At 38.3% G+C, this 24,165-nt stretch overlaps 3 protein-coding genes across 3 annotated transcripts; 2 read left to right on the forward strand and 1 right to left on the reverse strand.

Annotated features, from left to right (window-relative positions):
• The first annotated feature begins 1,911 nt into the window (after positions 1–1,911).
• On the forward strand, positions 1,912–7,782 carry ints14 (integrator complex subunit 14). Its single transcript, XM_030731090.1, has 11 exons — positions 1,912–2,133; positions 2,227–2,334; positions 2,476–2,631; positions 3,571–3,689; positions 3,787–3,929; positions 4,019–4,111; positions 4,488–4,632; positions 4,736–4,869; positions 5,228–5,346; positions 7,030–7,095; positions 7,189–7,782. The coding sequence occupies exons 1-11, from the start codon at positions 1,912–1,914 to the stop codon at positions 7,420–7,422; spliced, it is 1,539 nt and encodes a 512-aa protein (XP_030586950.1). The 3' UTR covers positions 7,423–7,782.
• On the reverse strand, positions 7,605–11,458 carry hacd3 (3-hydroxyacyl-CoA dehydratase 3). Its single transcript, XM_030731091.1, has 11 exons — positions 11,260–11,458; positions 10,492–10,534; positions 10,313–10,386; positions 9,929–10,093; positions 9,763–9,808; positions 9,558–9,668; positions 9,343–9,470; positions 9,120–9,232; positions 8,756–8,862; positions 8,534–8,665; positions 7,605–8,434 (listed from the first exon to the last, which is right to left on the reverse strand). The coding sequence occupies exons 1-11, from the start codon at positions 11,335–11,337 to the stop codon at positions 8,358–8,360; spliced, it is 1,074 nt and encodes a 357-aa protein (XP_030586951.1). The 5' UTR covers positions 11,338–11,458; the 3' UTR covers positions 7,605–8,357.
• A 75-nt stretch (positions 11,459–11,533) lies between these two features.
• ppcdc (phosphopantothenoylcysteine decarboxylase) lies at positions 11,534–18,148 on the forward strand. The gene is made up of 5 exons (XM_030731092.1): positions 11,534–11,749; positions 13,860–13,955; positions 14,377–14,505; positions 14,603–14,771; positions 17,648–18,148. Exons 1-5 carry the CDS (start codon positions 11,570–11,572, stop codon positions 17,734–17,736), a joined length of 663 nt encoding a protein of 220 aa, XP_030586952.1. The 5' UTR covers positions 11,534–11,569; the 3' UTR covers positions 17,737–18,148.
• Positions 18,149–24,165: the final 6,017 nt, after the last annotated feature.

The following is a 24,165-nucleotide window of genomic DNA, read 5'->3' on the forward strand; positions in this document are numbered from 1 at the left end:
GTGGACTAGGGCCTCTACCAGGCATTCCCAGTGCAATTTGTTTCTAATGAGACAGATCTGGCTATAGAGGCCCCACAGTGACAGCAAAGACATTACAGAGCTGCGGGTCCCTCGATAGTGAGGCCCATAATCTAATTTGAGATGCTGATGGTCTCAGCCACCTATGAGGACAAACCAGGATTCAAAGTAGATAGAAGCTATTAGAAAATACTGCTGCTGCCAGAGTGATCATAAGCTGATCTGAGATCCCAACACTATCGTTCACTTCCAAAAAAAATAAACAAATAAAAGCTGTACCATAAATGCATTAATTTATCATGAAAGAATTATGATTGGTTTTCACTCAAGTTTTCTTTTTATAACACTTACAAAAACATTCTTATGTTTTTATATAGGACATTAGGACATATTAAAGTATAATTTTAATGGAATATCACTGTTAACTCACTTGATGTCCCCACCACACAATGCAGGAGATGTTAAAGATCCCCACAACAGAGTCCAGGAAAGCAATCACAAAGACGTTTCTGGGTTTCTGTTAGGGAAAAAAAAAGCAACTTTTTTTTTTTTTTTTTTTTTAAAGAAAAAAAATGAATAAATAAATAAATACAAAAAAAAAAGAAAAGCTAAATCATGAGCACATAACAGCATAGAATGACATCTGAAGCACAGCTGGTCTAAAAGAAGAATCTGAGTCTCACCTCTTCACTGGAAGTGTAAGCCATGAGCAGATAGATGGCTTGCTCACACGGTGTGTCAGGCCACTGTAAAGATAATGGCTTTTTAATTTTTTTTTTTTAAGTGATTTTTGGCCTTTGCCAAAAAAAAAAAGATTGCCTGATTGCCAGACGATAACTTTTTGGCACAACACCAGCATCTGCTGAAAGTAACTAATAAAGTAACTTGTAATCTAATTTAGTTACTTCTAAAATTAATAAAGTTTTGCAATTATAAGCAAGTTGTGTATATTTTCAAGGATTCAATTTTGTTCAGCTCATCTCAACAAAAAGAGGCCAGAGAGCCTAAAATACGTTTAAAAAATATTAAAACACAGAAAATGTGAACAGATACTTTGAAATGGCTGTGGCAAATCTGCAGTCTCTCGGTCAGGGCTTAAACTGTGCGCTTCGCTGCCAATCTTCTGTGCAAAATAGGTCGCAAACTGACTGAAAGGTGTAACCAGATCTAAGCTGTAAACAGATGCTGAAAGCTATTTCTGCAGCGAGAAATAAGTATTTTCTTCGAGCGGTTCTCACACAATTACAAAAACTTCTCATATTGGAGATAACTTTTTGGGTTGTTTTTTTAACCACTGCCGACCTTCATAAATCACAGTTTAAACTGGAACTCAGACTCTAGATTTAGTCTGTACAATTGTTTAAAAAATTTTTGTTTGTTTTAATTTTGGTTTACTGATTTTCAATGCCATTTTTTCAGCAAATAATTTAAAATAATCTTTAAACATCATAGGAACTATTTATTCACTAATGTCACCCGGACGGAAGTGCTGGTGCACAGTACACCATAACCATTGTTTAGTTAGCGTAACAACTGAATGGCGCATACATTTTCGTTATTACTTTCTCTCATGCTAGGATTTCGCTTTGTGGCTTAGCTTGTGGATAGTTACTTTCTCATATTCGTTAAATGACAGCTGCAATGTTTCTTCCATTTGCCGTTGCATTAAAGAATACCAAAGTGAATCAGTCGAACAACTAGCCAAAATTGGCTAACAGTTCGGATGCTGCCATATGCGCTTTCCTTTTTAGCTTTACCGAGGGCGCTGATGCTTTTAGCTTGTTCTAGCTAAATACGCCTCAGAGACGACAAAGCGGTGGAAACGTCTTGTCCGTCAGTGGGAACACTGTGGCGGAAGTCCGTTGTATTAGTGGGACTCTGTAAACGGCGACCATGCCTACTGTGGTGGTAATGGACGTGTCTCTGTCCATGACACGGCCAGTGTCACTGGATGGCAGCGAAGAGTTTCAGAGAAAGAACCTGGCTGTGCACGGACTTAATATGTTGTTTGAACACATGGCCTCAAACTACCGCTTGGAGTTCACGGCGCTGATGGCCTTTTCTTCCCTGTGGGAGCTTCTAGTGCCTTTCACCAGAGATTATAATGCATTACAGGTAAGATGTGAGATGTCTGTCTGAAAATTCAAAGAATATTTTCTTTCTTTGTGGGGGATTTGGGATTATCTGATGTCTTTTTTTCCTGCGCAGGAGGCTCTGAGTAGCCTGGAAGATTATGACAAGACCTGTGTTGAATCAGCTCTTCATGGAGTTAGTAATGTAGTACAGCAGGAGTGGGGTAGTGCCTGTCCCTGTCAGGTATTTTGATTAGCACTTTATTCAGTGTCACCACACCTCTGTATTTACTGTTGATTACTAAAGTTGGTGTTTGGTCAAATATTTTTCCTGCATTGATATGAACTGAGTTATGTTTATGTACCTCCCCCACGTGTCCTATAGGTGGTGCTAGTTACTGATGGATCGCTCGGCATTGGGAAGGGTTCTTTACGCCATTCGCTCCAAACATTGAAACAGCGTGGGGATGACAAGAAATTCCCTCTTCCTTTCCCTTTCCCTACCAAACTCTTCATCATGTGTATTGCCAATGCAGAGGAGGTACTGACGCCTACAGTTAGTCAGACAAAATGATACCAGAGGAACTAGTCATAAACACAATTCAGGGTCATGGCCTCTGTTAGGCGCCTACAACTCACAAATGTTTGTGGAAATTTTAGGATAAGAGAATGGCAGTTTGACAGTTTTCTACCTGCAGCCAAGAGACTTAAACATTAGAGTTTTCCAGCATATAAAAACACTTTGGTACCCAACAAAGTGGTTTACCGAGAGGGGGATTAAAAAATACATGAATGAATAAAAGTGGGGTGTAATTTACTCAAGCATAAAATACATTTTATTTATCAAATCGTAAGAATGTATAGACTTCAGTGAAATAAAGTAACACAGTCTTGAATATATGCAGAATAATTATGGTCATAGTCACCCCATCAGAGTCAGGAAAACCCCTGCATGTTATTAGCCATCAAGTATTCAGGTCCGTACTCATGAAATTGTTAGATGATGTGAACTTTGATATAATGTTTGAAATGATTTTTATTCTGTCAGAATTTCAGCAGATCTGCTCTATGTAACCTCACAGGACTTAAGCAAAGTTTTTGTGTTATTTTATCATCTAGTGAACACTGCCTGAGACATTTCTCTAGGAGATAATTAATCTGAATTTCAGGACTGGCACCATACATACATACACATTTTTTATGACTATTCTGTGATTATTTCCTGATTACTTCAGGCTGTTCGTTCTCATTTTCGTACCTAGGAATCTGCGTGGCCCTGTAGCCGCCACCAGTTATCACTGAGGCCTTCCCCAAACCGCAGTCTCAGGCCTAGATCTATGCTTATTCCAGCTGCCATTCTCTTCCAAGAAACGTTGTCAACTTAATCGAGGATGTGAAATGAGAATTGCATCTATGTAAATTTTCAGCAAATTACCACCAGCTTTAAAAAAATTAGACCCACTGCCTTGTGTAATTTCAGTTACAGATGACTGATGCCATGGACAACCTGGAGGAGCTACTTCGTCTTAGTGGAGAGGATGGGCAGATCTTTACTATGGAGGGACCACTTTGCATGAAGAGTGTGCAGACCATGTTTGGGTACAACTGTTACTGTGGAAATTATACACAAATACTAACATCTTTCTTTTGTTTATTAAGGCATTTGTGATCATATTCTATGTTTGCATACTTCCAGGAAGCTGATTGATCTTGCATACTCTCCCTTCCATGCGGTTCTGCACTGTGGGAATCTGTCCTCAGATGTTCAGGTGTTTCCTCGACCCGAGCCTGTCATAATGGATGAAGAGGTTGAGCCCATGCCCCGAACTGTTAGTACAGGTAACTGCCTGGCTTCAGACTTCGTGATTCCAGTTTATTTTAAATTCTTTATTCTACACAAATTCTTTTTTTTCTTATATGTCTTTCAGATTTGGAGATTGTGGGCTTCATTGAAATAGCTGACATTGCCAGTCCTCCTGTCATATCCAGACACTTGGTATTACCTATTGCTGTAAACAAAGGTTGGTTTTAAATACTTTCACTCTTTTCTCATACTGATAGATGACAAATTAGCTGTGCAGCTCATTCACAACTCATCGCGTTTGCTTAACAAACTCTTAAAATGTAAGATGTACAGCCAAATGCTGCACCAGCTTTATGTTAACACACTTTAAACTTTAGTTTTTTGCTGTTACAGAACAAATGGAGTCAAGCAAATATGGTTCATGATAAATCAGAAAATGCTTCAGGTTATAGGAAAATAGAAAGGAAGAGCAAATCTGCTGGGAAATCCCTCAGTATAACAGCAGAAATTAAAAACAAGCCAGTATTTTGTCTGAATGGAAAAAGTATAACACAGATTGATGATTTTTGTTTATTAATTGTACTTAATTGTAGATGTGGATGAAGTTGGCACAGGGGCCACAGATGAGCTTGAGGAGGAACCTTCTGCCAGTCAGATGGCAGGCAAAAGTCCCAATTTTTGTGTACTTTTACATGGAAGTCTGAAGGTTGAAGGCATGGTGGCGCTGGTCCAACTGGGGTGAGATGCAACACAGCTTTATATGAATTCTGGTACATTAACCTGCACAGTTATGACTACAGTATTTTACAAATTGTAAATGTAGTCCTCCCCCCTCCCTCAGGGCAGAGTGGTTTGGCATGTTGTACTCCCAGGCAGACAGCAAGAAGAAATCAAACTTGATGATGTCTCTTTTTGAGCCTGGTCCTGAGCCTTTGCCCTGGCTGGGCAAGATCTCACATTTGGGACCAATCTCAGGTGACCTTCCATCCCACCACCATGCAAAAATATTTGCAGATGAGGGTCAAACAAGCCAACAGGAAGGGTTCTATGTGTTTACAAAAGGTTACATAGGGTTTGTGTACTGTCTCTAAATTTCAAGTTAGTTTCTTTCATAGTGGAATAATTTAAACAGTACAATTTTAGGGATATTCTGAAACTTTTTGTTTCATTTAACATTTGACACAATGACCTATGCACAAGTATTCCTAAACACCAATTGACTCTGTGTGTGTATATTATCAAGCAGTTTATACTTCACCCAGGGTGCTTTGATCATGATGTGGTGTTTTGACTGTCCTCATTCCATTGTCCCATGATCTTTCTGGTGTTACAGAAGCGGCTGATAATCCCTATGGAGAGGATGACAGTAAAAGTCCATTTCCTGTACAACCACCGGTTAAACGAAGCTATGCCCAGAATGTAACCGTATGGATTAAGGCCAGTGGACTGCAGGTGAAGTAAAATCACTGTGTAAATGCACTGTTTCAGTAAAGTTTTGGAGAAAAGACAAAAATCACAACACAGAAAACAACGAATATTTGACATTCAAAATAGTTCCAGATTAAGTTCTGGTAATTGACTAATCAGTTACTCAGCTTATCAGAGCCTGCTCTGTTCACTGGCACTACAATGAACAGAGCAGGCTTCTACTTTGTTTGAACTCTCTTCAGCAGAACTTAGTTAATGTTTACTGAAATTCTTGTTCTGGTGATTAATAATTATTGTAGGAGTCTCTAGTTTCTGATTTGTCAATCCTGTTTGTGTTACCATCAAACAAATATGGATTCTTCGGGTCAGTCCATTCAGAGTAATTAAGCTCATCTGTAAAAGTCTCTGGAGCTTGAAAAAGGCGGTAAAAGCTCATCTGTAAAAGCACAGCATTTTAACCATCACATAAAATGAGTCAAGGACTCCAGGGGGTATTTAATATTCATTACACATGAAGTGAAATATTTCAAAACCTTTTTGATTTTAATCTTGATTGTGGTTTATAGCTCATGAAAAGCAGAAATCCTGTGTCTTACAATATTAGAATGAACCTTCTGAAAAGCATGTTCATTTATACACTCGACACTTGGTTTGAAAGCCTTTATTTTCGATCATGGCATGGAGGGGATCAGCTCTGAAGCCCAGGCTGGTTTGAAAGCGGGCTTTTTTTTGTGTGTTTGGATCAGGTCTTTCTCTTGACATTATCTCATAGATTCTCTGTGAGGGTCAGGTCAGGTGCATTCTTCCCCCAAACACTAGGACCTTGATTTCCAAATAAAATGCAAATTTTCCAGTTTCCAATTCTCTGATGCTGCCTCTGGTTCAGGAATGGCTTGATGTTAGGAATGCAATAGTTGTAGCTTCTTTACCTGCAGATGTTTAAGGGTCGTTCTTGTTGCACTGACACTGCACTTCAGTCCACTTCATGTGAAGCGCTTCCAATTTCTGAAATGAACTTTTCTTTACAATGCTCTCAAGGCTGCAGTCATCCCTGTTGCTTGTGCAACTTTCCGGTCCAGTCCTTTTTCCATTAGTGTGCTTTGATTCAGCTCTCAGAACAGCTACCCTTTTCAGCAGTGACCTTCTGTGGCTCATCCTCCTTGTGGGGGATGTACGATGATGTCATCTGGACAGCTGTCAAGTCTTTAGTCTTCCCCAGTTTTTGTGGTTGTGTGTACTGAACTAGACTGAGATATGTGGTTTTTGGACGGTTTCAACAGTTAATTTACTCAAAATCAAAATGAAGTAGTCTACTAAGAACTAATATATATTCTATGAATTTGAGATACTGGATTTCAGATTTTCATCAGCTATAAACCATAATCATCAAAACTATATATATATATATATATATATATATATATATATATATATATATATATATATATATATATATATATATATATATATATATATATATATAAAAATAATTTTTTGTATCTTTTACAAGCTCTTTCATCACAAATTAACATTTACACTTTCACTACTGTGATTAATTGAAGCATTTACTGTTTAACCAGTACCATATCAGTAGTCAAAACATTTGAGGGTCCAGTCATCATTGAATCGATTTTTTTTTTATTATTATTATTATTATTATTATTATTATTATTATTATTATTATTATTAAATGCTGTACTTGGACAGACTGATGTCCAGAAGATCCTGAGGAATGCAAGGAAATTGCCAGATAAAACTCAGACCTTCTATAAGGTAAGAAAAACTGAAATGGCTCTGAACTAAATCTTAAAGCTGTGTAATTTTTCAAAATAAATAAATAAATAGTTTTTCATTTTATTCTGGCAGGAGCTGAACCGTCTGCGGAAGGCTGCTTTGGCTTTCGGTTTCTGGGAGCTCCTGAAGGGAGTGGCCGATCTGCTGGAGAGAGAGTGCACCATGTTGCCAGACTCAGCGCATCCTGATGCTGCTTTTCAGCTCTCCCACGCTGCACAGCAGCTTAAATTGGCAAGCACTGGTGACTCTCAGTATGCCGCTTTTGATCACAATATTGCTCCCATGCACACAGACTTCTCAAGCTGAGCTGCATCTGAATTTGTCTGCAAATCACAGCTTCAGCCTGCGTGGACCAATGTGGAGCAGCACTGTGTGTATCCTGAAAATTGTTTAAACATTCACAAGATTGCTTCAAGAAGTCATTTGTGGGACTCAATAAGATGGTAAACTAAAGAAGTTACAATGTTCAGGTGTATTTTTTTTTTTTAACATGTTCCTTTACAGTAACCTTTTGACACAATGACCAGATTTAAAATGTATTTTTATTCAGTGTCAAATAACGGCCACATTTACAGGAAACTGGGTGAACTTTTATTAATGCTGGCATTCAAAATTCAAATGGAAATAATAAAACCGCAGCCTGGAAATAAAAATTAGTTTAACATTGCTCTTTGCAGGTTATTATTGAGCACAAGGGACACACAATGTTTTCTGTATTTTAGAAGTCACTGGTATTTTTCCCTGAGCTTTGTGGGATGGTTCAGAATTATGAAAGTATAACCAAGTACTTGTTATGTTGGATACTGGTTGTTGCTTTCTTCGTGCACACACCAATGACTCAATATCAAATGAGAACAGCAGGGTTTTCTTATCAGTGCATGTTGCAATGCATTCGGTTAAAAATAGCACTGCATTGGGATGGGGGGGTATAGTATCACACAGGATATCATGTATCATCAAGGTATATCATGTTCTATGGCTTTCTCTTCAGAAATCTGATATCTACACAAAATTGGTCACCAGTAAGTTTGCTCGCCTGTGCAATGAGGAAATCCTCTGTTGGACATTCATAGTAACCATAAAGGAAGTCATTTTAGTATATGCAGACAGGCTGTGAAAAATGAAATAAAATAATAATAAATCCAGATTAAATTTAACTAAAACATGATCATTTTTTTAAAAAAAAGTCCAGGAATAAGCAGGCAGCAAAGGTGTTCAAGGAATGCTGTTGGTGTTGAGTCTCAATTTGCCTTCCTCTTTTTGGTCCGGAAGCGCCTCTTCCTCTGCTTATAAAGGTGACGAAAGTTGATAATAAGTCCTTCGAGGGGGAAAAGGGGATTCGAGATTGATATCAGAACACTTGTGGTGAAGTTACAATATATTTATCATGTGAGAAATGGTTTATCTGGGGACTTACCCAAAAACATGAGAACAAGATAAAAGTGCAGGAAGTAGGAGAAGCTGATGGAGGTGCCAATAGCTTTTGGCAGAGGAATGTTGAAGAGTTTAGTTTCGTCAAAGATGGGAATGGATTGTATCACTGCAACAGCTACAACGGATCGAGAGATAAGATTGATTTTAGTGCTTGCATATGAAGAAATATAATTAATGTAGAAAAAAATGTTTTTAAAAAGCCTACCTTCAGCTAAAACACCTAGCGGATACAGTGGTATCCAGATAGTATACCGCAGCCAGGTGAGAGTTTTCCACTCTGTATTGAAGCAGCACAGCAGGTAAAAAGGATACCTGGAATAGGACCAGCATGTTGGTTAAAGTTGCATCCATAATGAAATATTCTCATAAAATTATAGCTCAAATGTGATAGCTATTTTTGTACTTAAAGGCTTAAGTGCACAAACTAAAACTACAAATGTTTCATTTACAGTGCTGTATAAATTCGTTTTTTAATAAAAATTTCAATTTATTTAAATACAACTGGCTATATACAGCTGTGTATCAACAGATGATGGTTTATTGTAAACACTAGGCAGATGTATACTTGCCTAAAAATCTCAATAGTGCTCCACAGATAGAAAACAAAGAATACAACTGGCTTGTGGTGCATTTCCTCCAGGCTACCAAAAATGATGAAGAGAATAAAATTCCTTCCAACCACCTAGTACACAAACAAAAGTTGCAGACACACAAATTACTACTTGTGCAAGATGTGAATTGGTGGTCAATCTGGCCTTAAGAAATTTGGGCAAAAGAACATCCTGTATATACCTGTATAAGAGTTGGAATAACACCTGTCCGGACTACACCAAAAGCAGCATTGAGGACCTCTACTGCTGCCAGGATCTGGCAGAAGAACATCATATCCGATATTGTGTGAAATGTGTCATAGAGGGAATCTGAAATGAGTTTTAAAACAGACATGTCTTAATCATTTTTCTGTGAACTGATACTTGCAGCCTCAGCTGTGTAATATACTTTCTCACCTTGGCCAAAGATAAAGAGGCGCACGGTCATGTTGATAAAGATCCATGAAAACCCAAGAAACTGGACCAGGTTATATATAATCAAGAATCCAGTTTTCAGGCTAATAAACCCTGAAATGTTTCAAAAGAAATTGTATCAGCGGTTATCATTTCACACCCATCTGATAAAACAGAAATTTCATGTCATTTATTAAACTGCACCCACCTTCTTCCTTATATCTTGAAGCCTTCAGCTTGTTCCTTTTCTCCTCCTTATAAAAGTAAAAAATGAAAATAGTTTAATCTTTATTCAAGTATTTCAGTAATATTGACATTTTTTTCATCTTTGTGAGTGTCATTTAGTGTTAAAAGCAAAGTTGCAGGCCTCTTACTTTTTCTCGGATCTCCATCTCGGCATCTGACTCGTCGAGCCAGCGATCAAAGTCTGGCGCTAGGAAGATAGGTTTACGCTCCTGGACAGTCAGCCTTTCCCACCAGCCTCGTTGTAGTTTCTGCACCGTAATGTTCACCTGCCGCTGTGTTGACTTGTGGCTCACCTACAGGTTCGTGTAATGACCATAATTAGATACAATAGAGATACAGTAGAGGTCCTCAATGCTGCTTTTGGTGTAGTCCGGACAGGTGTTATTCCAACTCTTATACAGATATATACAGGATGTTCTTTTGCCCAAACTTACATAACTAAATACAAAAAGCATAGGTAAGAAAGTTGAGTCAAATATTTCAGCGCAATCTTAAAGTTATTAACACTTTACCTCTGACTTTACTGGTAAAAGGAACTCCAAGCTGAACTTGTAGTCATTTTGTCCTTTTGCACCACGCCCCTGACCTACACAAAAGATACCATAAATTTAAAAAAAAAGAAATTACCAAACCACTTTTAAAAATATTTTTTAATCACCAAATGAAAATGAAATCCATGAATGCATCTCACCTGTAAAGTGAAGGACGTTTTCATGCACGTGGACGTTAATATTCTGCAAAAAGAGGCAGATGATGAACATACTTCCTCTTTAGTTCAAGCATTTATTACTTCCTGTGCATAATAACCCCAAACCAGGATATAAATCAAACATTTAAAGGACTAACAAAAACAAAACAAAAACAGGTTAAAGCATTACCATAACAAACTATAAACCAGGCAGATCAACTGCTTAAAGAGTCTCTAACCTGAATCTTCTGTTAAATGCCGAATAACAAAGTGCTATAAGGAATCCACGATGTAAACCAACGAGGCCCTCCTGGAGCATGCAGTATGGGATACAGTTGATACAGGGACAGGTGAAACAACTCCTGTCCCTCACACAAAACCCCACAAGTGGCGTGTGTAGACAATGCTACACCCCACCCCTACCTTCCGGGTAGTGTCAGGAGGTATTTTTAGGGCTTTTCACCCACATGACTGACTGTACACACAAATTTTCTTAAAACTTGCAGTGAACAGGTTCGGTGGGTTTAGAGTTGCCAAATAATGAAGCGCCTCAACAGAGACCTTTGTGAAGATCAACTATCGCTGGAAGGATCTCGATTTTTCATAGAGTATGCAAACAGTACAGCTATCCAGCGGGGTAACATTTACAGGAACCTTTCGTCTTCATTTGCATTGCTTCCTATTTATCCTCAGAGGCGCAACACAATGTCAAAAGTCTGAACTATGCTAAAGCATTTTCCTCATGACAAGGGGGAGGTATGGTACTCTCACCTGAGCATCTGTCAGCTCAACTCGCAGGTAAATTTCTTCATGGCGTTGAGCCCAATAAACAAGAGGCGTGAGTGCCATTATTGCGTTTTTGTTTGGTATTTTTAATTTCAAATGAATATCAATGAGGAATGCAATGAATTAAGTCTCCACGCTTCATGCTAGCTGCCCTGGAAAGGCTTTAGCAACTACCCAGAATATTCTGCGGACGTGCGCGTTCTCCACAGGACGCGCTCGTGCAGGAGTCACAAGCGTTGGACGTGCTCTTCCTTGATTGGCTAGTGGTGAATATTTACGGAAGTGTATCACTGGAATGAGACGCGGCAGTTTCCTTTGGCAGTATGGTCATATACAGTTAGACGGCCACATGTCAACTATAAAAACTGATTTGTTGAAAACTTCCGGGACATTTCATGTCCTTGTTGGAGTGACAGGAAGCGTTGCAGCCTTGAAATTACCGCTTTTGGTCTCCCAACTTCTTGAGCTCTCTGGGGTGAGCTGCTTCATATTAATTCATGTTTGTGTATTTCTTTTGTCTAGTACATTGTTAGCAAGTATAACACAAGCACCCACATCTGTTTATTGTTTATCTAACTGGCATATAACACGCATAAACTCACCTTTACCGCAAGATGGAGATGTTAGGCAGCATCTCACCAAACACGGTATATTCTAGTTATTAGCTCTTCTAGCCACAGGAAAACAAAAATCTCTCTCAATTTATCAGTCTTTTTTTAAGTTAATTAAAGTGGAATCTATAAAAGCCTATCAAAATTAAGAATTTAGACTAACAAAAACAGGAACTCCGATTTACTCAGCAAATTCTAATCCGCAGTATCTGCATATTAATTAAAGCCTCTATTTCAATGAAAATAGAGAAAAAGACATCTGAATACGTAAATGTCAGAAGGAGGATAAGAGGTCAATGTCGGTGTTAGTGTGGCAAAGATTTTGCAATCCATCAACTAAAGCATTTTTGTATTAAACAGGTCGATGAATCTGTGTTTGCATAGCAATGCAAATCATTTTAAATTGCGTGCGTAATAGTTAATACCTTACACTGTAGAGAGATATATTTGGCCTGACTGTCAAACTAAGAATAATTACTCAACGTGAGTTGAACATGTGAGAGTATGCATGGATGCACACTCCATGGAGCATAGGAACATAATGATCCAATCAGTCAACTTAATTTCCAACAAAATGGTGTTACTGGCAGCAGTAATGTCTTGTAAACATAAGTGATCATTAGGCAATCTCTGCAGCAACTAGTGTGACATATTTAGCTGAGAAACTATACTTTTTATTAGGAAAATTCAGGATGAGAAACTGTTCACACTTTTCAGACTTCAGCCGGGGAGTCTAGAAGCTCAAGCCCTGTTAATAACAACCTAAAGACTTTGTCAAGACAACCTGCTGAAGTTCAAACTGAGCATCAAAATTGGGAAGAAATGTGACTTAGTGACTTTGAATGTGGCATGTTTGCTGGCCCTAAACAGGCTGTTGTGAGTATTTCAACTTTAAACTGCTGACTTTCCCACTCAATCATCTCTAGGGTTTACAGAGAGCAGCCTGAAAAAGAGAAAATATTTAGTGAACAGCAGTTCTCTGGGTGCAAATAATTGCAAAATTTACATAAAGATCTTAAAACATGGATCCATTCTGCTGTGTATCAGTAGTTCAGGTTGTGTTGGGTCATAATTTTAAGGTTTTTTTAGTTTTTTTTTTTTCCGAAATGAAATGGATTCAATCCTATATAAAACTCAATTAAAGAAACACACTTCACCAGGGTGCCCCATGGTTTATGACAATTCTGGCAGGTGTCGTAAATGATAGATCCTCTTCCAATTAAAACTTATGCTACAAAAACACTTTTTGGACAATCCCCACTTAGCCAGAATTTATTCCCACACTAATTCATACTACACAAACACAGGTTAATCTGCAGAACCAAATTCCAGGGGGCACACAGTCATAAAATATCCTGAAATATAACAAAAGGTGATAAAATGTCATGTGAACCAAAATGTGCATGGATGAGATTAAGGCTCTAAGCATAAATGAGCATGAATATATCAGGCCTCAGTTTTATCCTTCTATTCTAAAGCATACAGTGTTTATTAATCCATGTGTATGTGACCACTGTAATTGTCAGTAAATGATACTAAGAATGATAACTGTAAATACCAATACCAAAATAATAAAAAATTCCCAACAGTTGGTGGCGGTGTTATGTTTTGGGGGCTATTTTCTTGCCATGCTTTGGGCCCCTTAGTACTACCTGTAGCAATGCCACAGCCTATCTGAGTATTGCTGCTGACTATGCCCATCCCTTTATGACCACAGTGTACAGAGCCTCGGGTGGCTGCTTCCAACAGGATAACATGCCATGTCACAAAGTTCAAATCATGTTAAACTGGTTTCTTGAACATGACAATGAGTCTGTTATACTCAAGTGGCCTCCACAGTCACTAGATCTCAGTCTAAATGGGATTTGGTGCAATAGGAGATACACATTATGTCTGTCTGTCTATCTCTCTATCTATCTATCTATCTATCTTGGCAGCACTAGCAAAATGACACTGTCTTCATTAATGCTTTAGGTGGATGTCAGAGTGGTCACTACAGAGCATGCCAAGCACTTCTACAATCCCGCTGAGGTCTCAGTCAAAATCTACAGTGATGAGGATGAGTGGGAGGTAATAATTAACTTGACTCAGATGTTCTATTATAGCCATTATTACCTTGACAGCATAGAGGTTCTCAACCAGGTACCACAGATTTCTCAAAGACTATGCAAGATTTCTAAAATTGATGTTGGGATAATTTGTATTTTGAATGATGTGATAAATGCAATTGATGTGACATATTTCTTTTATATAAATAATGTGAAATAAAATATCTGAAGGAATGTCATTGCGCCATACCGAGTGAACTGAAGTGGCATGATTTGTCCATTAACTACATGACAACTTTCCAGTTACTTGTGAGACTTTTGAGACATAAAAACATGGCCATGAGCCAGAAAAAACACTGATTTGAATTATCATGCATTCCAGATAGAAGTGAAGAAGTGATTGTGTAATTGGATGTGTGTCAAACGGCATGTCTCTCATTTAGCTGTGGACACAGAGATCTGACCCTGTGCTACACATTGAGCTAAGGCGCTGGGCAGACTTGCTTGTCATTGCCCCTATGGATGCCAACACTCTTGGAAAGATTGCTAATGGCATTTGCGATAATCTACTGGTAAGAAGATTAAATGCTAAATGTATTAGTTATTTATCAATTTATTACCAAATTTCTGTGAAATAATTACTTGGTTTATGAGTATTTGTCCTTGCAGACATGTGTGGTAAGAGCCTGGGATACCAGTCGACCTCTCCTCTTCTGCCCTGCTATGAACACAGCTATGTGGCTGCATCCTATTACAGCCCAGCAGGTATCCAGGCTGAAAGAGTTTGGATATGTGGAAATCCCCTGCATTGCCAAGAAGCTAGTATGTGGAGATGAAGGTGAGTTTTAATACAAAGCATAACTAAACATAATATTTACTTTCACCATACACTCTCAGAATGCAGGAAAATGGAAAAGGGCTGAAACGTCAAATAATTTTTGCTATTGATGGATATACCAATAGGTTTTTGCCTTAATCATGTAGTTGATAAGCTCCCCCAAAAGTAGATTTTAAATTATGTAACCCCAGACAAACAACATATTCTCACATTTGTGAGCCTTACCCCAGCTAATGTCTTGCAATTTCCTTAAAAAATACTAAAGAGATGATTATGTCTTTAAAATAGTTAAAGATTAATATTCATGCATGCCATGGAGCCAGTGACTTATTTTACCACACCCATCTTTGAACTCTGCCTTCATTTCAGCTGCAAACCTGTGGCTGTATCTGATCCTTATGCAGCTGGTAAATACACTATTTATTATTATTTTTTTAAACACCAGAAGAAGATACTCCTCATGTGAGGTGTATGGTAATTTTCCATAAACTTCAAAATGATGGGACTACTTTTTGCAATCAGAAAAAGTTCCCCCCTGCTGGCCATTACAAAGTATGCTGCTTTAAAGAAGATTATTGGTTACGTTCTCCTTTGTATGTAGTCTGTTGCAGGAGTGAACAGTACTTGAAATGAGTAGACGGGACAGTAGTGAGTAAATAATATGACAACAGTGGTCCAAAGATAAATAAGGACAGTGACAGGTAGTAGTGATAAGACCAGGTGAAATGTCAGAAGTTGCATTACAAGAAGTCCAGTCTCACCTTTGACTAGTTTTTCTGCCTTAACATGAGTTTAAAATTCTTCTTTGCCAGTTTTCTCACATTTCAACATCGCTGTAGAAAGTACACTATGTACCAACACACTATTACTATTGACTTTTACAGGTAAACACAACTCAGTCCAAATCACGTGGCATATGCTTCCTTTATTCTTATCAGGTGACTTATCCCAAGGATGATGTTAGATTGAAGTGGCTCTTGAATTGCTCTTAATTACCAGTCGCAGTAGCCAGCTGTGTAAGAGGTCAAATCAACCTGCTTAATGCTTACTGTTAAACTATGTCACATATAGCTTTACATAGTAAGTCACCTACCAGAGGCATATGCCAGTTTCTTTTCAAAGACCCTGTACTTGTGGGGTAACTGCGTCAAAGTGCTTGTCTGATTGACAGGGAACATCTGAAACTGCCTCCTTCCACAACAGGAGAAAAGTTTTTGTAAGTTTTTAAAAACTATTAACGGCCTGACTTCATGTAGCATTTGATCAGGTGTGTGGAGGCAAAGTTGTATTTTCTTTGTCTCGAGTTGTCGTGTATCAAGAGACTAAACAAACTATGTGAACATCTTGCCAGCCATTAAATGCACTGGGGTGCAATGTAGGTAGTTTCAAGTATAATCAGAACTCACACACACCAGAAGAAAATGTACAGGCCTTGGTGGTAAATTACAAGACCTACTACTTGAAACTGTTAGACACCGTTTTCTGTGGGTGTGGAAGAAGCTACTTTTTGCTTTCTTATTTCATCTGCAGTAGTGTCTCCAGTGTGTCGTTGTGATCAGCTATGCTCTCTAAAGCAGTAGATTGTTATAGCATGAATAGAAACTCAGTGATATATATAGTATATATATATAGATGGTACATGTTCTAATATTGTGTCTGGCATTATATAGCTCATGTGCTTTACGAGTGATGGTGCAATTTTGCAAATGCAAAAAAAAAAAGTGTGTTACATGGTCTGTTTTCTGTATGTGCTACCGTTTTATCTAGTCATCCTCCTTACAACTTCCATCCATTCCACTTTTTATTTTCCCTGGTGTTACAGATTGTTGGTTTTTGCTAATTGGAGTTAATACAGCTTTGTCTTCCCCGCTTAACATGCTTTACTAATTGTTGATCCTTTAGATGCTGGGATACCAATGCTGATACCTAGTATTCATATTTAATTATTAATTACCTCTTTAACATGCTATTTTCCTGTTGTTTTGTGGATTTAATTAAAACATGCTAAAGTCTTAAATGTAACCCAATATATACAGCTGTATTCTATGGGGAGTATTGGTAAAAAAAAAAAAAAAAAAAAAGCAATAGCCTCTAAATTTTTCCTGCTTCTGTGTGCCCTAGGCTTCCTTTTATTTACCTCTGTTTTCAATTAAGTTAAAAGAAGTTTCCTAATAACATCCATTAACAGGAGAGGAAAGTATAAATAAGAATTGAAAGTGCTAATCTCAATGACTCAGTCATTATTACAACTGCATAGAAAGTTGGACAGAAGACAAAAAGCTAAATATTGATTTAGGGAGAATAACTTTCCTTCAAGATGTTATTAAAGGATCTCTAACACTGGACTTTTTATGTCATGTTTATGTCTTGGCTTTGTAAAGCATTTACTTTGTAGAGGTAATGTAATGAAGTTTACTAAAATGTCACCTACATTGTGTAATTCAGTTTAAGACATTGGTTGATACTATGCCAATTCACATAGTTGACCTGGTTACATTAATCCAGTGACTAAACTACTGCAAATGACAAAGGCTTACACTTTAAGCTTTGGCAAAGGTCTAATAGATTATCTATTCTGGAGACCTGCAAAACATGTTTTAAAAAAAATAGAATACAGGTATTGTGTGCCTGCGTGCTTTGTTGCTAATAGTGCTGTGTCTTTTTGATGTATTGGTGGGGTTTGACTCAGATTTATATGCAAACAGCTCGAGTGTAGTGTAAAGTATGTAGTGTGTATTTATGAATGTGGAGATTGTGCACAAGGATTTGCATTGTAATTATGTACATGTCTTTGTATTGTTGTTTTAGGCACTGACTGATTTATACTTGCCCACAGAAGACATTTGTATAACCCATAATTCTTTGCTTTGATACAGGTAAGGGTGCCATGGCAGAAGTATCAACTATTGTCGGTGTTGTCAAAGAGCATCTTCAGAGACCGGATGAGTCATCTCTCGAGGCATGAACATCATATCATATTGTACATTCCAGCAGACACCAAAGACTAATACAAATTAAACAATGCCTTGTCATCAGATTTGTCAAACTGCCATAGTCCAACACACCCATGATAAACTCATTTAGCTGCTTTCACCTGTTTTACCTGATAACTGCACTTCTTAGAATGTGTGGGTGTATTCAGACTATCACTGACAATACTCTTTTGGTATTGTTGAACCTGTGAAGGCAGAGCACCTTTACCATTCAAAGAAGTGCGTCGACTTTGGCAGGCTTATGCAATTCCTTTCATAGTTTGATAAAATTCCAACCTCTGGAGCCTGATCAGCCCAAAGATAAAAAAACAAAAAAATTTGGTAATGTAAGGTAGTAATTTTTAGCTGTCCCCAGTAGTACTTGAAGGTAAATTTGAAACAGTTCGGTGCTTTTTTTTTTTTTTTTTTTTTTTTTTTTTTTTTTTTTGGGGGGGGGGGGGGGGGGGGGGGGGGGGGTTGATTGTGTATTTCTTTTGTTTACATGGTAGTATATTATTTTGTCATCTCAGTTAACATAAATGGATAAGATAACCATTTTCTTTCAACAGAGATGTGTTGTGTTGTCTATCATCCTTAAGCATTAGAGTGCTTATTGTGTTATGCATTTCTTCCCTGACTTGGATAGACAGTTTGATGAACCAGTTTATAATATATTCCACTTAGTTTTCTTGGAAAGGGTTTTCGCTGAATTCTGCTCTGATTGCTGATTCTTTCTGATGTATTCAGATGTGGACATAAGAATGATGATCTCTGTGATATGGCTATATTACTGTTTGTAAAGCACCACCCTAAATGAAGATTTAATAATCTACCTGTTTAAAAAAAAAAGGTCATATTCAAACCCTGGGCTGTAAATGGTGATTTTACTTTATGTCTTTGACAATGGAACTGTATAAATATTGTCACTGTAAGAGATTAAAAAAAAAAAAAAGCACAGAAACAGTTATTAAAAGTGCAACAAACTAACAGTTCAGCCATGTTTGTGAATGTATTCTCATTGTTTTGTAGTAAAATCAGATTAATATGTGGTGAAATGGTTTTGTATTCAGTTATAAAAAAAAATATATATATATATATATATATATTTTTTTTTTTATAACTGAATACAAAACCATTTCACAAACATTTCCAAACACCTCGCCACCATCTTATCACCGCTTGTTGGCATCACACCCCACCACATTGAAAACTCTACAGATTTTAGAATAGAATAGAATAGAATAGAATGCCTTTATTGTCATTATACAGGATGTACAATGAGATTGGAGGGCCACTCCTGTTCAGTGCCATGTAACAGAAAATCAAACTCTCTAAAATAAAAATATAAAAATATTATAATCTCGTATGATCAATATAATCAAGAGATATACAGAAATAAACAATGTGTAAAATATACAAAAAATAGAATGTATAAAAATATATACATACATTGGTGCATCTGTACATTGTAAGAAAAGTAAATATGTGTATACATATAATAATGAAGATGATGAATATTGCACTTGGTGAATGAATATTGCACTAGTGAATGAATACTGGATATTACACAATATAGGAATGTCAGATATTGTTCAGTATGAATAATATAATATTGCACAGTTACAGTGGGTGAGTGTGTGAGTTCAGGGTGGTGATTGCTCTGGCGAAGAAACTGTTCTTGAGTCTGTTTGTTCTGGCTTTGATGCACCTGTAGCGCCTGCCAGAGGGCAGCAGGTCAAACAGGTCAAGGACAGGACCTTACTAACAAGGTCCAGAATCTTGTACTGGATCCAGATGAAACCATGGTGTCCTTTGATGTGGTTTCACTTTTCACTTGCATACCCACAACTGAGGCAGTGGAGACCGTCAGAAGACGACTACAGGAAGACGATTCCTTACTGAACAGAACCAGCTTCACCCCAGATCAGATTTGTGCACTTTTAGATCTCTGCCTTACCACAACATATTTTAAATACAATGATGGATTCTACAGACAGAAGCATGGATGTGCCATGGGCTCCCCAGTGTCTCCCATTGTAGCCAACCTTTACATGGAGGAAGTGGAAAGTAAAGCTCTTGGTTCTTTCAAAGGGATGGCACCTAGCCACTGGTACAGATATGTAGATGACACCTGGGTCAAAATCAAAACCCAAGAAGTAGAAGCCTTCACTCGTCACATTAACTCAGTGGATAAATACATACGTTTTACCAGGGAGGACACCAGAGATAACAAGTTACCATTCCTGGACTGTGCGGTGCTTATCGAGGAAGATGGAAGCCTCAACATTGAAGTTTACCGGAAGCCCACACACACAGACCAGTATCTCCTCTTTGACTCCCACCACCCTCTGGAACACAAACTTGGGGTGATCAGGACCCTACAACACCGTGCGGAAAGTGTTCCCTCTAAGGCAGAAGGGAAGCATAAGGAACACACACACATTAAGAAAGCCCTCAAAACATGCGGTTACCCCAACTGGGCCTTCATCAAATCAGCTAAGATGCACAGGAATGAAGGCCAAACACAAACTACAGAGAATGGGAAGGACAAGAGGAACAACATTGTCATCCCATATGTGTCAGGCTTGTCAGAGAAACTCAGAAGAATTTTCTCCAAGCATGACATCTCAGTATACTTCAAACCAAGTCACACCCTAAGAAAAAAACTGGTTCATCCCAAGGACAAACCCGCCAAACACAAGATCAGCGATGTAGTGTATGCTGTTCAGTGCAGTGAAGAGTGCTCGGACCTCTACATTGGTGAAACCAAACAGCCTCTTCACAAACGAATGGCACAACATAGAAGAGCCACTTCGACAGGACAAGATTCAGCAGTACATCTGCATCTGAAGGAAAAAGGGCACTCTTTTGAGGATGCCAATGTCCACATTTTGGACAGGGAAAACAGATGGTTTGAAAGAGGAGTGAAAGAAGCCATCTATGTCCACTGTGAACAACCATCATTGAACAGAGGAGGTGGATTACGTCACCAACTTTCCCCCGCTTACAGTGCTGTCCTGAGCTCCCTTCCCAGACGTCTCAACCCCCATTCACACCTTTGTTCCAGTGACCTCAATAGGCCACAGGAAACAATGGAGCGGAGTCCTAAGTTGGTTTCAACTGAAACCACTGATTAAATATGACCCACGCCCCCTTCACACCTGGGCACATGTGTTCAAGCACATGATCAATAGAGGGTCATAACCACCTCCAGGGGACTACGCCCACAGGGGTTTAAATACCTGGGTCTCTCCACCATTTGGTTGAGAACTGAAGAAGCCTTTCGGATGAGAGGTGAAACGTCTTCAAGAAACAAAAAGAAGTCCAGTCGCCTTTTTCAAGCTCCAGAGAATAGAATGATTGTACACCATACATCTTTAGTGACTTTAAAAAACAAGAACTGGGTGCACAAGTTTGAGTAACTGGATAATTCTGGCTGGATAGTTGACCACTCTTTTTTGCAGAATTGGTCTGGTTTATTTAAAATGGTTGGGTTTCTGGCACAGACCCAGCTTTTAGCATAGTCCAGGAACTTTCCATAGGGTTGAGTTTGGGGCTTTGGCAAGGCCATGCCAGCAGCTTAATGTTAGGCTGCATTATCCATTCCAAGACCAGTTTTGATGTGTGTTTGTGATCACTGTCTTACTGGAACACCCAATTGTGTCCAAGTTTCAAGCTGTTGATTTGAGTTGAAGTTAATGAATCTGAAGCTAGTCCTCCTCCTTCATTGTTCCGTCCACATTGTTCAATGGACCAGCCCCAGAGCATGATGGTGCCACCACCACGCTTGACAGTTGGTATGAAATCCTCACCTTTACTCCTCCAAACATACCTCTTGTCATTTTGATCAAATAGCTCCATCTTTGTCTCATCTGATCATAAAACGTTCTCCAGAAATCATTTGGCTTGTTAAGTTCAAAATTCAGTTAAGTTTGAAGGTGTCAGCTTTGGACCAGGGGCTTCTGTCTTGGTCAGCACCCTCTCAGTCTATGGCAATGTAAAACTCACTTCACTGTGGACAGTGATGCTGGTTTTCCAGCAGTTTCCAGTTCATGGCAGTCTTGAATCCTGGTGGTTCCTGGGTTGTACTTGAACATCCTAACAGTTACATCTCATCTGAGGGTGATAGTCCTGGGTCTTTGTCCAGACCTTGGTAGAGTGGTGACACATTCAGATAACTTGTTCTTACTTACAGTTGTTTGAACTGGTGATCTTGGAAGCTACAGTTGTTTAGAAATGGCTCCAAGAGACTTTCCCAACTTGTATAAATCTATAATTCTCCTACTTAGACTGATTTTCTTGGACTTTCCCATCCAGTGAGTGCTGTCAAACAAGGTCTTTATGCTAGCAAAGAGAAACTACCAGTTGTAGTCAATCAAGAATACTAACAAGAGATTAATGGGCCTTGGCCTTGTCAAGTTAAAATACATTGTTACATCTTCAGCACCACTTATTAAAATATTTGAGTGGATGTATTCACTCCTGATCAAAATCTTAAGACCAGTTAAAAAAAAAAAAAAATCATGTTTGAGTGTAAATGCAGTTTTCAATAAATTCCCTGCTCAAAAGTTTTTGTCTCTTGTGCAGATGTCTTCTTTTAGCATTGTGAAGCTCTACTTAGAACCTTCTTAAGATCCAATAGTGCAAAATGCAAATTCTTGCAATTTTTTAACTGGTCTTAAGATTTTGATCAGGAGTGTATTTGAGCCTATGTGGATTAGAGAAAAGCCAAAATAAATTCAAATTTGTGCACCCTAGTTGGTTTTGTTTTTTTAAAGTCATTAAAGATGCTTGTTGTACAATCATTCCACTCTGGAAAAACAGTTCAAAGAAATCATAAGAAATCATTAAATGCCCCAAATTACCATGACATTCATGCCCATGGTGAGGTTATGTAAACCTCTGACCACAATCATATACTGTTAAAGTGGTGGATGCTTATATTTGTTTAATGGGGTTAATGAATGTACAATTAATGCTCCTGAGCTAAAGCAGGACCTAGAATCATTCCCAAGCCAGCTGAGCAATATAATCTCTTCAACCAGCTCCTTTATGATAAAAAGTAATTAAATAATAATAATAATGCATTACTCTTATATAGCGCTTTTCTAGACACTCAAAGATGCTTTACAATTTCATGCACTATTCATTCACACCTCAATCATACCTGGTGGTGGTAAGCTACTGATATAGCCACAGCTGCCCTTCTTTAATTATACTGTGAAAACCTTTTTTTCTATCTTCTTTATTTAGTTTGTCTTGGTATCTATGGGGTTAATTGTATGACACAAAGCAACACAAACTCTCTTCCCACCAGGCAGCTTGACAGGCTGGTTTTACTGCAGAAACACATAAGGCACAATTGTTATGTTACAGATATCCTACACTCAGTAACAGTGATGCATTCTCATTGTGTTTGTGGAGACAGTGTGCATGTGACATTTTAGAAAAATATCTTTAGATTTGTTTTAAGACAATTGGAACTTTTTAGAAGTGCTTCCCCAAATGCTCTTTACAAGAAGTCCAAAGGGCAAGAGTGAAGAAACCCATGAATCGCATTAGCGATAGACATGTTTATCTTTGTGAAAGCCCTCCATCTCCTAACAAAGTGAAACATCCAGGTCTGGATTGTATCCAGAGAAAACAGACAGTACACAACTGTCTTACTTGCAATAAACTGAAAGTGCACCTGGCAGGTGGCAGCCTTCTTTAGTAGCATTATGCTGGACAAGTAGTTCTACACTCTTTTTAAGAGATCAGAATATGCTGTATTACAATCTAGATCAGCCACATCATATGATGTTACTTTTTTTTTTCCGTTACTGGCTTTACCTTAAAGATTAATGGTTTTATTGTGAACTGGTCAGCTTCCTCATCACACAGCACCAGGAAGTCATTGATGTTATTTCCTTGTCAACAAACTGTGAACTTGCCTCTTCAGTATTCATACTTCCCTTCTCTACTGAAGAGACTCTTTCTCTTCTAATTAACATGACGACGCTTGTGCTGCATCTGGGGGTTTTTTTTTCTAGGCTGTGTAGATAGTAATATATTATCTTACATTATTTTTGCTTCCACCAAATCCACGGGACTGTAGAGAAATTTGGCTTGCAAATATCTGAGGGGATTGTTACTGTTGAGCTGTCGAGGTTGCAGCACATGGAGCGATGTGAATGGCTCCCCAAATGAAAAGCATCCTTCCCTGAGCCATAACTTGTCCTGCTGCTATTGGCTGCCGGGTGATTCTGTTAATGAGGCTAGAGAAACATTACATCAGCCACTCTGACAAGGGGAGTGTCATCGTGGCCTTGATAGCACTGTGGGGGAGCGTGCAGCTTGCAGGTGCGCTTAATGCGTGTGAACACAGTGTTCTGAGAACTAGGTACAGATCGTGAAAACTTCAGATAGGTGATGTGAAATAG

The sequence above is a fragment of the Archocentrus centrarchus genome, chromosome 6 (genome assembly GCF_007364275.1).
Source record: "Archocentrus centrarchus isolate MPI-CPG fArcCen1 chromosome 6, fArcCen1, whole genome shotgun sequence".
NCBI classification, from domain to species: domain Eukaryota; kingdom Metazoa; phylum Chordata; class Actinopteri; order Cichliformes; family Cichlidae; genus Archocentrus; species Archocentrus centrarchus.

Coding starts and splice junctions, on each gene's coding strand:
- ints14 (XM_030731090.1), top strand. CDS start 1,912: ATGCCTACTGTGGTGGTAATGGACGTGTCTCTGTCCATGACACGGCCA. Junction 2,335..2,475: donor GTAGTGCCTGTCCCTGTCAG/GTATTTTGATTA, acceptor CGTGTCCTATAG/GTGGTGCTAGTTACTGATGG. Junction 2,632..3,570: donor GTATTGCCAATGCAGAGGAG/GTACTGACGCCT, acceptor GTGTAATTTCAG/TTACAGATGACTGATGCCAT.
- hacd3 (XM_030731091.1), bottom strand. CDS start 11,337: ATGGCACTCACGCCTCTTGTTTATTGGGCTCAACGCCATGAAGAAATT. Junction 9,669..9,762: donor TTCAAGATATAAGGAAGAAG/GTGGGTGCAGTT, acceptor GAAACATTTCAG/GGTTTATTAGCCTGAAAACT. Junction 9,471..9,557: donor CCTCTTTATCTTTGGCCAAG/GTGAGAAAGTAT, acceptor AACTCATTTCAG/ATTCCCTCTATGACACATTT.
- ppcdc (XM_030731092.1), top strand. CDS start 11,570: ATGAGACGCGGCAGTTTCCTTTGGCAGTATGGTCATATACAGTTAGAC. Junction 11,750..13,859: donor AACTTCTTGAGCTCTCTGGG/GTGAGCTGCTTC, acceptor TTAATGCTTTAG/GTGGATGTCAGAGTGGTCAC. Junction 14,506..14,602: donor GCATTTGCGATAATCTACTG/GTAAGAAGATTA, acceptor TTGTCCTTGCAG/ACATGTGTGGTAAGAGCCTG.